Genomic DNA, 13,670 nt, shown 5'->3' with positions numbered 1-13,670 from the left:
CCTCTTCCATTATAGGAATCCGCAGATGTAAAAACGCAGGTGAAATCCACACAAACTGCAGAAAATCCGCAGTAAATCTGCACTAAATCCGCAAGTAAAGCGCAGGTCATTTTACATGCGGATTTAGAAAAATCTGCAGGGTAATCCACAACGTGTGCACATACCTTAATATCAGCTCACAGCTGTATAATTAACCTTTGGGTATTAAAATGAGGAACCCATCACAAAAAAGAGGAGTTCCCAATAACTAATAGCCAGCAAAGGCTATGCAGACAGCTGCAGGCTGATATTAGCAGCCTTCAAAGGGGCAATGGATCTGCCCCCCCCCCCTCCTTTTTCGGCTAACCAGCTTTCAGCCACCCCAGAAAAGGTAGTGGGGGTGATTGATGTCTCTTTTGTATTGTCAGATGACATCAAGGCCCAAGGTTGGTAATGGAGAGGTGTCAATAAGACACCCCATTACTAACCCCATAGTCATATTGTATGAAAACAGACACCCAGAAAAACCTTAAATTGAAAGATGCTCTCAATAGTCTTATTTAAACCATACTTGTGACCGCGCCATTCCCCCGATGCACTCGTCATCTGCAAAAATAGTTAACAATGAAATTCCTCACCTTTCTGAAGAGATGGTGCTAATCAATTTGTCCCATGACTGGTCTAGCTCTGCTACATCTAGATGGCAGGTTGCATGATGCTCAGTGTCTGTGAACTCCTATTACCTATCTGAGCGCACCGTGAGTGTGAGAAAGTTCTCCTGCTCGCAGTGCCATCAGACAAGTTCTGCGAGTTCACCGCCAGTGAACTCACTTGACCTATGTGATGTCAGCGCAAGCTGGTGTTTTTACCCTGGGGTGGGTCAGTATCCATGGCCCCTTAGTAGGCTATTATCAGCCCGCAGCTGTCTGCATAGCCTTTGGTTGTTATAGGGGGACCCCCTGTCACTTTTTGGGAGTCCCCCATTTTAATAGCCAGTAAAGGCTATTTACACCTGCTGTTGGCTGATATTAATAGCATGGGAAGCTCCATGGGTGTTACTCCCTTCCCAGGCTATAAACATCTTTCCCCAGCTGTCCGCTTTCCCTCTGCTGGTTAACAAAATTACGTGGGAGCACACACCATTTTTTCAGAAAGATTATTTTATTAAATACATGTACAGTAAGCTGCACACACTGTAGTAATTGTATAGGTCACTGACATCTATATATCTAACTATTCTATTTGTATTTACTTCATGTAATCCATCTCTTCTATCTTGTTGGCTAGTGCAGTGATTTTACACTACGTGGTAGAAGAATTGCTGGCTTTTCTTCTATGTATGTAATAGGAGAGAGATGTATTCTATCCATTCTAACCTGTCATTGTGATTTTACTGTACCCAGCAGATGATATGGTGCTCTTCAGATGCGATTGGTGTGTAAAAATCGGACAGCACTCATATGGTCTGAGTGTTGTCACTTTTTTTTTCTTTCCTCGCACCCCATAGGCTTCTATGGCGGGATGCGATCCGATTACAATCGCCGCATGCTTTTTTTTTTTTTTTCTTCTTCCCAGTCCAATTGTGATCCGATCCAAGCTGGGGGAAAAAAACGCAGATGAACACACAATGATAGACCAACACTGGCCTGAATGCGATCCGTGGCTTTTTTTTTTTAATTTGATGGATTGCATTTGTCTGATCTCATCGCAAGTGGGAATGAGCCCTAATCATCATGTGAACCTCTGCTCTTTCTGGTATTTTCGGTACAGTGGGCGATGCTAATGGCTATCTTTGTATGCATGTTTGTACATGGAAGGCTGTCAGTCACTGATAGGACTGCCCACGGGACTGAAAATGCCAGTGAGGGCCGCCCACGGGACTGAAAATGCCAGTGAGGGCCGCCCACGGGACTGAAAATGCCAGACAAAGAGTATTAAATGATTATAACCCAGGTTATACTGAATCTATTCTGCCCAAAACTACTTATCAGTCTACTTGGCTCCCCCTGATCTATAACTTGGAGCCTGCAGTTTGGACAGCATTTTCATGGTAACCGGTTCCCTTTAAGCGTCCATTTATCTTGTAGCATTGATGAACGAAGGAATGTTCCCGTGCGTGCGAGCAGCTGCACCTTCCCTCCATCATACATCGGCATGCTCAGCTCAGTAAGAACGTCTCTGGCAGCCGCATGTTTCACATGAAAGTAAAATTTGGGCCTCACTGAAACTCAACACTACTTCATCGTTTTTTTTAAAAAAAATAATTCCGCTTTCTGCCGTTGCGGTGTCTTTTTATTTCTGTTTGGATAATCATTGGCGTTATTTGCACCTTATTTCTAATGGCTACGGACCACCTTTCAACTTTCATGACTTATTTCGGTGGAGGGTCTGAAAGGAATAAAGATGATCTCCAAGGACAGATATCTTTGCAGTGTAAACAGGCTACTGATTAACAAGCACCATCGTTTGTCTGATTTAAGTAATGCATGGTCCTGTGTAATCCGGAGCGCTGGCAGCCTTGTGTGCATGGAGCCAGCGATTATACAGGTCGTGTTGCGTGGTCGGCCTGTGTCTTTTTAAAAGTCTGCCGATCGGTTAACATTTCACCGTTCGGTTCATATCTACAGACCCTAATGGTAAGATCCCCCTTCAGCAGTCAATGCGTTATACTAACATTTATCACCTATTTGGCTGGGGATGGGGAATATCCTCTTCCAGAAGCCGCTGCAGCCGTCCACGTCATTACTAACACAGCAGAGTTTTTTTTCCCCATGTGTCTGGAACCGATACCCATCCAGGCTGTGCATGTGAGAAGAATGATGGAGGTTTCTATGCTGTTGTGGTGTTGGGTGGCAGAGCGTGGACCTCCATTTTCATTGATGACTTCTGTGAATATTCCATCTATACCAGATCAAGCTGAATCTGATGGGGAACACTCAGTGTGGCATTGTCTGGTGCCGTGGCTGCCATATCTGAAGTACCCATGTGCGGCTACTAACCATACCGGCCGTCACTAACTCTGCTGGAGGTTCCATGACGTTGTGGCCTAGCCGGTCTCCTCAAGTGGAGTATCAGACACGAAAGACTGTAAAACCTCATTTACTCTCCTCCAGGCCATCTGTGATCTGAAGTCTCCTAATTTTTGAGCCTCCTCCCTAAATTATAGCCTATGAAATAAAAAGCCGTAACCTGCTGCGACAGGTTTGTGTGTCTCCACACTGGCTTAGTTTCATGACTTGTTGGCATAGAATTGGGCCGCGTGCCATGATCCAGCCGATTTAGTGCTCACCTATCACTTTTCTGAAGCCGATCAATCAACCAGCCAAGTCTACACCCCATATATTGGGAGACTGTGTGTGTGTGTTTGAGTTTTAACTCCTTAACTGCCAGGATCGTTGTGGCTTTAAATGAGCAATCGGGCCGCTCTCAATCCCACATCCGAAGGTGAGCGGTGTCGTCAGACATCTGTAGATCGCTCGTCTTTGGTCCAATATGGAAATTAGTGGACTTGTGTTGCCCCTTTTTATGTTATCTAATGACTATGGCATTAGAAAATTACCTATTGACTTTGTGTTAAAGGGTAGAAGGATGGATCCAGGAATCTTTGATTTTAGGCCTGTGGTAAAATAACCAAAAAACAGGAAGGTACTTGATAACGATCTGACTATAAGGCCGGGATCACACTTGTGATTTAAACGGCCGAGTTTCGCATGGTAATACACGCCGGGACTCAGGAGCGGGGCGTGCAGCTCCATGTATTGCTATGCGGCCGCACGCTCCGCTCCTGAGTCCCGGCGGCAGCGCCGTGTATTACCATGCGAAACTCGGCCGTTTAAATCACAAGTGTGATCCCGGCCTAATACCGAGTGTCTGCTCAGAGCGGTCATTGTGAAAGGAGGAGGAGGTGAGCTGTGATATCACTTACAGGTGCTTCTCACTAACTTTGGTCTTGATAAAACACAGCGGACCTACACCAGCAGATGACATGGCTCGCCAAACCATCACTGACTGTGGAAACTTCACACTAGACCTCCAGCAGCTTGGATTGTGGCCTCTCCACTCTTCCTCCAGACTTTGGGACCTTGATTTCCAGGGTCTAGTGTGATGTTTCCACAATCAGTGATGGTGTGGGGAGCCATGTCATCTGCTGGTGTAGGTCTACCAGGAAATTTTAGAGCACTTCATGCTTCCCTCTGCCGACAAGCGTTTTGGAGATGGAAATGTCATTCTCCAGCAGGACGTGGCACCTGTCCACACTGCCAAAAGTACCAAAACCTGGTGTACACACAACAGTATCACTGTGCTGATTGGCAGCAAACTCGCCTGACCTTAACTCCATAGAGAATCTATGAGGTACAGTATTGTCAAGAGGAAGATGAGAGACACCAGACCCAACAATGCAGACGAGCTGAAGGCTGCTATCAAAGCAACCTGGGCTTCCATAACACCTCAGCAGTGCCACAGGCTGATTGCCTCCCCGCCACGCCGCATTGATGCAGTAACTGATGCCAAAGGAGCCCTGACCAAGTATTGAGTGCATTTACTGAACATACGTTTCAGTAGGCCAACATTTCGGATTTTAAAATCATTTTTCAAGCTGGTGTTATAAAGTATTCTAATTCACTGAGATAATGACTTTTGGGTTTTCATGGGCTGTAAGTCATAATCATCAACACTAACAGAAATAAACACGTGAAATAGATCACTCTGTGTGTAATGACTCCATATAATATGTGAGTATCACTTTTTGTATTGAAGAACGGAAATAAATTACATTTTTGATATTTTAATTTTGTGAGAAGCACCTGTATTGTTGGAACCTGTGTTATCAGTAAGGTCTTACCAGACATTGTAATCCTGCCTCTGATGATAAAGAGACTGCTGAAAACTCTACCTGAATGGACAGCACATATAAGTCTAAAAAAAAACCAGTGGTCACAGTGAAAATGGCAAGATTTCTAATTCTGATTTTTAATAAAGCAGGAAATAAAAATATAGTAAAAAATGATCCCATGACACAAAATCGTGTCCTTTTTTGGGGGACATGTGCATGATTCATTTACGTTGTCACCACATAGAATCGCATGGTGACGGTCTAATAAAAGCCGCTGTCTCTTACACGGGAGGCATGTAGCTAGCCGGCCGGGGGGCAATCTGCTTACATCCCGACCGACGATCATTGCCACTGGTCTGTCTGTACAGATCCTGGGGAAGCCTGCTTTTCCGTCTCCAATATTTTTTTTTTTGTGACAGAGCAGATTGGAGGCGGCTGTCAGACAGCTCAGCGGGATGTTATACACCCTCCTGCATCGGTTAAGAGCAGTATGGACGCCGACTGTGGCCATTTAAAGGGTCTCTGTCAGCACAGAATGACTGTTCAAACCAAGTCCTGCCACTCAGTGCTTCAACTTGGGGTCAACCATTTACATACACCTTCTCACCTGCTTGTTTTCCCTCTATCTCCAACCTTCTTCTCTGACTGTGAAGACAGAGCTGTCAATCAAAGAAGAAAGAGGTGGAGATAGAGGGAAAACAAGCAGGTGAGAAGGTGTGTATAAATGATTCACTGGGGGCTTCACAGCGGGACTTGGTTTGAACAGTCATTCTGTGCTGACAATTGGTAGGAGGATAAGAGTATTAGGCTATGTGCACACGTAGATTTTGGTTCTGCGGATTTGTAAAAATCCGCAGGTAAAATCTCAGGTCAAAAGACCTACGGTTTACCTGTGGATTAGCCCTGCGGTTTCACACCTCTACAATGGAGGAGATGTGAAACCGCAGCGGAATCCGCACAAAGAATTGACATGCTGCAGATTGTAACCCGCGGAAAAATCCGCAGCATGTGCACAGTGTTTTTGGTTTTCCCATTGCAAAGAATGGTACTTTACAACGCAGCAGTAACTGCTGCGGACCCGCAGGGCCAGAAACGCTGCGGATCCGCAGCAGAATCCGCAACGTGTGCACATGGCCTTAGGGCAGAGACACACTGGCGTATTTCTTGTTCGATAATCACATAGCACGGACTGGCCGGCACCTCTCCTGACCTGAGCATGACAGCGTGCTGGATTACTATGGAGCTGTCAAGTGAGCCGACAGTCAGTGCGAGTTTTACTATGCGATTCTTGGGCGAAAAATACGGCAGTGTGTCTCTGCCCTTAGTCTGCGCTGCGATGCTGGATTCAAGAAATCTGAAAGATGTGATCCGGGATTAGAGCCTGCGGTTTCTCAACGCGTTTTGAAGTTGAACCAACTCCGTCATCAGGCAGGAAATCACAATATTATAATAGAACAGACCATATTAAAAAACTACTAACATACCATTCTATTGCAAGAATCTCTCTCGCATACTGATGATTTATTCTTTTACTTAAGATTTTTTTTTTCTCCATTTTAACTTCATTAATATTCATATTCATTTAATCAGTTATATAAATGATATCATGAATAAAAAGTAAGCAATTCAGAATTTCACGACTGCACAAGCCCGGCAACATTGTAAAGGGGCTCCTTTTAGATGCACACCACAGTCCCTCAATATAATTTTATTTTAATCACAAAGGCACATTTTAACATGTGTGTGTATGTATGTGTAATATATATATATATATAATGAATAAAAATAATAAAATTATAATCTAATAAAAAGGAAATATGTATTTTATTATATACTGTATATATTTCTAATATATACTTACCTTGTAACGTCTTCACATCCTGTTCCGTCCAGATGTGTCCGGATCCCAGAATTCCAAGCGGAGGAAGTTCACCGTCGCATCGCTGCGTGTGGCAGGCGGGAAAGCGGCGATCAGCGAGCTCCCAGCTCGTATCCAAGGTAAACAGCGGGTTTCTAATCGCCGCGCGGTGCTTAGAAACCCTCTGTGTACCTTGGATACCAGTGCGCTGGTGCAGGGAGCTGGTAACCAAGGTAAACAGCGGGTTTCTAAGCGCCGCGTGGTGCTTAGAAACCCTATATTTACCTTGTTTACCAGCTCCCTGCACCAGCGCACTGGTAACTAAGGTACACAGAGGGTAACTAAGCGACTTGCGTCGCTTGTTACCCACGTGTCACTGTCCTGATCGCTGGTGAGATCTGCCTGTTTGGCAGCTCACCAGCGATCATGTAGAGAGGCACCAGCGATCTTGACAAGTTCATATAGTTGTCGGGATCGCTGGTGAGTTGCTATGTGTGACAGCGCCCTGAGAGGAAAAATTAGCAGCCAAGCACTTACGGGGGTATCATAGTGTTCAGGAGAAATTGCTTTACAAATTGTGGGGGCCACTTTCTCCTATTAACTCTTGTGAGAATAAAGAATTTGTGGCAAAAGCAACATTTTAGTAGGAAACAAAGCAACTAAAAAAACCTGTTTCTGCTGTTTTGGCGCCTGAGGGTCTCTGTAAATGTGACATGACATTTGCAATCTGTTCCTGACAAATTTACACCCCTTCACTTCTGAGCCTGGTCGTCGGCCTAAACTTGCATAATAAATTGCGAGGTCCATCCTCTATTATCCTTGTGATCGGTTCCCCTCCCCCCTCATTATAAATGTTTGTGAAACACCTGTGGGGTAAAAATGGTCACGCTACCCCTTAGATGAGTTTGAGAGAAAAGGGGGGGTACAGTTTACATAATGGGGTCACTTTGTGATTCATTTCTGTTATTTTTGTACCTTGGGGGGCTGTGCAAAATGCAAATGCAACATGGTGTCCATAATTAATCCTGGCCAAAATTTCTCTCTAAAATTCATATCGTGCTCCTTCTCTTCCAAGTCCCAACACATGTCGAAACAGTCCTTTTTTAACCACTTATGGGGTTTTGCCATATTGGAGAGATATTGTACAATTGTGTGGTTCATTTTGTCCGATTATATGAAATTGCGGTAAATCTGATTTGTGTATAGATTTATTTACTCCTTTTCCATGTTGCTATGTCTTGTTTTTTTTTTTCCTGTCTCCAACCGGAGTGTGTGTTTGTGTGTGTATATGTATATATATATATATATATATATATATATATATATATATATATATATGGTTATATTTCACCTCTCCAAAGTATTTGGCACCTGATGAGTTAATCTTTAAGTCCTAGTGGGTGTTATCAGATGGTTTTCCCTGGGGGGGTGTACTTCTTCCTCCTGTATAACATTGCCCAATCATAGGCAGGCAGCAACTCTTGGGGTAAAGAAGAACACGCCCCCACCATAGGTTGAAGCAGGTTTCTCAGTGTGTGAGATGTAATGACAGGCACCGCTGATCTCCTTGTATCACATTCTGCATGATTGGAAAGTGCTGGGAGTGGAGCACAGATGACTTACACCATTCAGATACAGTCCCAGTGGTCCTTGTGTGCATGGGGAGGGCAGCACAGCTGAGTTTAGCTGTCACATTACAAATCCATCTATCAGCTCTCCTCTCATAGCACTGGACCCCTCTGCTGTCTGCCTCTCCACCACACTGCGTGTTTGGAGCTGAGAACTCAAACGTATCAGTAATCACACTTACATCTGCTGTGCTGAAAGCAACAAATCATGCACCAGGAAATTAGGGCTGTTTGTTATTATATATCTCATGCAGTGAGAAGTCTGCACTGAGCTGTAGTGGGGGGGGGTGTTCTTTTTCTGCTGTGTTGCTGTCTGCTTATGATTGGCCAGCATCGTACAGAGAGAAGTACACGCCCCCACTAAAAACTGTCTGATAACTTATGTTAAGTCCAAGTGAGTGTTAATTCATTAGTTGCAAAATGCTTTCATTGCTAATATAGTAGAAAAAAAATCTGCTCTGAAAATAGTATATTATTTTTTTCTTATACGTAATTTATCAACTTTTTTTCCATTATAAATTAGTCTCTGGTAGAGGTTTTTTTTTTACGTTTGCACATGTATTCCTGCTCTTCATATCCATGTTGGATTATAGTGTGTCATATATTTAATCCCTGTAGTTTTTGTGTGATCTGAAGCGTTCTTTTTCAGTTTTGTTAACTTTTTATGAAGTTATGAGTGATCTGAACAGCACTCTGTTCTCCAGGTCCAGCATTTGCCCATCTCTCCTATCCAGTCTGAGGTCAGAACTGGCGTTTGGTTTCAAGTGGGAGATTTGGTTTGGTCTAAAGTGGGAACGTTCCCCTGGTGGCCCTGTATGGTGTCCTCTGACCCACAGCTCCGAGTGCACAGCAAAATCAACTCCAGAGGTAAGAGATTGAAGGGTGGCTGTTAGTAATTCATGCAGATGGGTGGGGGCGCTGAGCGTTGGGTGCACACCGTCCTGACATTTCTGGAAAAGTCATGCGGGCCTATAAATCGGAACAAGATCAGATTGCAGTGCATGGACTGGCCGGCAGCTCTCCCTATCCAAGCTGGGCAGCTGTCATGTTCAGGTGAGGAGAGCCACTGGACAGTCCGTGTCCTGAGTTCCGATCTCGTTCCAATTTATATGGCCTTCTGACTGTACCCTTAAGACAATTCATCAATATATTAGTACTGGACAGTGCCTTTAACATTGCAGCCGTAATAGACGTCTCTTATAGGGCACGTGCCTACGCAAACCCTCTGCACCCTGTCTTAGTTGTGATGATCATTCTGACCTAACCCTTTCCTCTCCTCCAGGCGCTCGTGAATACCATGTCCAGTTTTTCAGCAATGAACCGGAGAGAGCCTGGGTGCACGAGAAACGTATGCGGGAGTACCGGGGACAGAAGCAGTACGAGCAGCTGTTGGCTGAAGACTCTGCCAAGGTGGTCAACCAGTCCGAGAGACTTAAGGTGCTTTATTTGTTTTTTTGTTTTCTTTTCAAGATACAGAAAAATAAAAAAAATCCATATACATTATCCTAATTGAATCTTGTCAAATTTGAGGATTATTATTACCATATATACTCGCGTATAAGCCGAGATTTTCAGCCCATTTTTTTGGGCTGAAAGTCCCCCTCTCGGCTTATACGCGAGTCATGTACCGGGGGGTGGGGGATCCGGGGTGTCAGATCATACTGACCCCCCCCTGGCGCGGTCTCTGAAGCCCCCTGGTTCTCCCGGTCTCAGGCTCCTTCCTCATTAAAGACATGAATATGCGCATATTCATGTATTTAATGAGTGGTATCACGTGACCTCTGAAGGCAGGCGCCGGAGACTGTGGGGGAACGGGGCTGCAGAGACCGCGCCATGGAAGGGTAAGTATATGTTATAATTCACCTGTCCCCGTTCCCACGCTGCTCGCCCCTGCCTGCTGCGTCCTCTGGTGATGTTCAGGTCAGAGGGCGCGGTGACGTGGTTAGTGCGCGCCGCGCCCTCTGATGCCTGAACGTCACTGAGAGATGACGTGGCAGACAGCGGCGAGCAGCGTTTGACCGGGGACAGGTGAATATCTCAGGTGCCGGTTCCTGAGCCAGCAGCGACACCGGCACCTGCCCCCCAGCGACGGAGAGGTGAGTATGTCATTTTTTTTTTTTTTAATTTGCAGCAGCAGCGGCATATGGAGATTATTCTATGGAGCATCTTATGGGGGCATAGTCTATAGGACATCTTATGGGGGCCTATTCTGTGGAGCATCTTATGGGGGCATATTCTATGGAGCATCTTATGGGGGCATATTCTGTGGAGCTTCTTATGGGGGCATATTCTGTGGATCATCTTATGGGGGCGTATTCTATGGAGCATCTTATGGGGGCGTATTCTATGGAGCATCTTATGGGGGCCTATTCTATGGGGTATCTTATGGGGGGGTATTCTATGGAGCATCTTATGAGGTTTATTCTATGGAGTATCTTATGGGGGGTATTCTATGGAGCATCTTATGGGGGCCTATTCTATGGGGTATCTTATGGGGGGGTATTCTATGGAGCATCTTATGGGGCCTATTCTATGGGGTATCTTATGGGGGGGTATTCTATGGAGCATCTTATGGGGCCTATTCTATGGAGCATCTTATGGGGCCTATTCTATGGAGCATCTTATGGGACATCTTATGGGGCATATTCTGTGGAGAATCTTATTGGGCCATAACCTTTATGGAGCAGCATATGGGGCATATTATTCTATGAAGCATCTTATGGGGGCATTATTAACCTTTGTGCAGCATTATATGGGGTGTATTTTGTATGGCGCATTTAACCTACTGATGTCTCAATTAATTCTACTTTTATTAGTATCTATTTTTATTTTTGAAATTTACCTTGTAGCTGCTGCATTTTCCACTAGGCTTATACGCGAGTCAATAAGTTTTCCAAGTTTTTTGTGGCAAAATTAGGGGGTCGGCTTATACACGACTATAAACGCTATTTTCTTTTTTTTTTTAGACTGTTGAACCAATCTGCTTTTTTTTGCCAGTATATTTGGCCCATTGGCTGGGGCCTATAACATAGGGCTATACTGTGATCTCTGTTTGGTAGGGGTCTAGGTCCTGCAGCCATGATAAGAACATGAAAAAACAATCCTCTGTGAAACAGATCAAAGCCATTAAACAGCACCCCCAATTAAACCCCTTCACGATGGGACCGAATTTCCGTTTTTTGTGTTTCCATTTTTTCCCTCCCATTCTTCCCTGAGTCATAACTTATTTTTATTCTTCTGTCCACATAGACATACGAGGGCTTCTTTTTTGCATGATGAGTTGTACACGATAAACATTCGATAGGTGCTGGGACCAACATCTCTCTTGAGAACAAAGAACCATGTGAAACTTGCTGTCATATTCTTCATTTTAGATGCGGAAACCTCGCCCTCAGAAGGAGCGCATACAGTGGGATATCGGCATCGCTCACGCAGAGAAAGCCCTGCGGATGACACGGGAGGAGAGGATAGAACAGTACACCTTCATTTATGTAGACCCAGTGACCTCTCCTGAACCCAAAAAAACAGTAATCAGTAGCAAGAGGAGTCGAAGATCCACCTCTAGTAATGAGGCCGAACCTGCCCGTCCTAAAGAAGTCTCCTCTCCAACGTTAAGACACTCTGCCCCCGTTCAATCCCCTTCATCCAAGGACAGTAAAGACTCCCTACCCGAAACTCGGAGGCAGAGCCAGAGGAAGCAGGTTCAGGAAGAGGAGCCGACACCGCCCACGCCCCCTCCAGTAAAGATTCCCTGGAAGACGGCAGCCGCCCGCAAGTCGCTTCCAGCCTCGGTTTTATTACACAAGGGCACAATTGACCTTCAGAAGTGCAACATGTCACCTGTGGTGAAAATAGAAAACGTCCTCGCTCTCCATAATGCATCTTCTGATGGTTTTGAACAGTTCATATACACAACCAAGGTAGGGTGAAAAGCAAAATCTCCATCTGTTTTTACTGTGATGCAAAATGTATATTGCAGCCTTTATCTTTTCTCTGGTGGGACCCAAAGACGAAGCATGTCGACTGATCTTGCTTTACCCTAAGATCTGACTCGATTTATATTAATTGATTTGGTCCAGGTACCTCCCCTTATACATGTTGGATGGTCAATCGGTGCGGATCCCTTTTACCTTGGATTGAGCCCTCTTCTAGTATGTGTGAGGGGTCTTCCACATACCCTTATACTAGCACTCCAAGTATAGCTTTATCTATTGTGGCACGTTCGCTCTCCGTCCAAAGGAATTGGGGCAGACCCGAAGCCTGATGTGACCTAACTTGCCTCTGACAGCCAATATACAGCAGATCTGCTGGCTTAATATGCCGCCGTAAGGAGACTACATATCAGAAGTCTGTACTTGTAGGTGCCAAAGTTACACAAAAAAATGGTTGCACGGTCTAGTTGCAGTATAAGAATACAGTGGGCTTAACATAAACTCGTCAATTTAGCTGGCTCATCATTTTGCGCTGTTTTGGCTCCTAGGAATACTGGCATGTAGGTATAATATGCTGTTATGTCTCTCTCTGAGGTTGGCGGCTTAAATCTGACCTCTTGGACAGGCTTGGTACTAGCCACTCCGTCTATCAATTCATAGAAGATCCCTGCCCTTTAAATCCTATACGGGGATCTAGACTTACTACGGAGCCTCCTGGGTTGCATCAAAGGAATAGCCGCTGGCCAGAGAAGTGATTTTTCTCCAAGAGTAGTCGTATTAGCAGGGTCAGTAAGGGACAGAATCTGGATACTAAACCAAGGTCAGAGGAATAGCTGGGATGAAGTGCCAGAAGGTCGTCAAGCTTGGGTAAAGCCAAGAGGGAATACAGAACAGATGAGTTCAGAAATGGGGTACAACAAAGCTGTATAGGAGAACCAAATGCAAAAACTGGCAAATACCAGCAGACAGCTGGGAGTTTAGAGGGAATCTGTCTGCAGGATTTTGCTATGTAATCTGAGAGCAGCATGATGTAGGGGCAGAGACCCTGATCCCAGTGATGTATCACTTACTGTGCTTCTTGTTGGTGTTTCAATGAAATCACAGTTTTATCAGCAGTAGATTATCACTACAGGACTAGTTGTCTTGTGACATTTAGTCCTCCTGCTCTGTCTTGCAGCACCCCCACCACTGGCAGCTTTCTGCCTATGCAGTGTACGCAGCTGCCAATCAGTGGTTTGGGCGTGGTTATACAGAGCTCAGCATTGAGAGCACTGATAGATCTGCAGCTGAGAAAACAGGGATTCTTTCAAAATGACAGCAAGCAGCCCAGTAAGTGAATCAGGGACTGTGCCCCTATATCAGAAGAGGTCACCAGACACGCACACAACCTGACAGGGGCCACACTACAAGTCACAGCCACACCAGTATTCTTGGCTAGA

At 45.0% G+C, this 13,670-nt stretch overlaps 1 protein-coding gene across 9 annotated transcripts in view; it reads left to right on the top strand.

Moving 5' to 3' along the window:
* NSD3 (nuclear receptor binding SET domain protein 3) overlaps positions 1-13,670 on the top strand; it is a 154,574-nt gene that overhangs the window by 25,788 nt on the left and 115,116 nt on the right. For 8 of the 9 annotated variants that reach the window (XM_073588829.1, XM_073588828.1, XM_073588834.1 and 5 more), the window contains exons 3-6: positions 6,707-6,811; positions 9,004-9,166; positions 9,582-9,736; positions 11,674-12,219. In XM_073588829.1, the coding sequence (XP_073444930.1) occupies positions 6,707-6,811; positions 9,004-9,166; positions 9,582-9,736; positions 11,674-12,219 (969 nt within the window). The remainder of the gene's footprint in view (positions 1-6,706; positions 6,812-9,003; positions 9,167-9,581; positions 9,737-11,673; positions 12,220-13,670) is intronic. The other variant, XM_073588830.1, reaches the window with a different exon arrangement.

This window comes from Dendrobates tinctorius, unplaced genomic scaffold, assembly GCF_039654945.1.
Source record: "Dendrobates tinctorius isolate UK_male_01 unplaced genomic scaffold, ASM3965494v1 ptg000104l, whole genome shotgun sequence".
Taxonomy (NCBI): domain Eukaryota; kingdom Metazoa; phylum Chordata; class Amphibia; order Anura; family Dendrobatidae; genus Dendrobates; species Dendrobates tinctorius.
The sequence above is the reverse complement of the archived record's forward strand: the minus strand, read 5'-3'. Positions and strand labels throughout refer to the sequence as shown.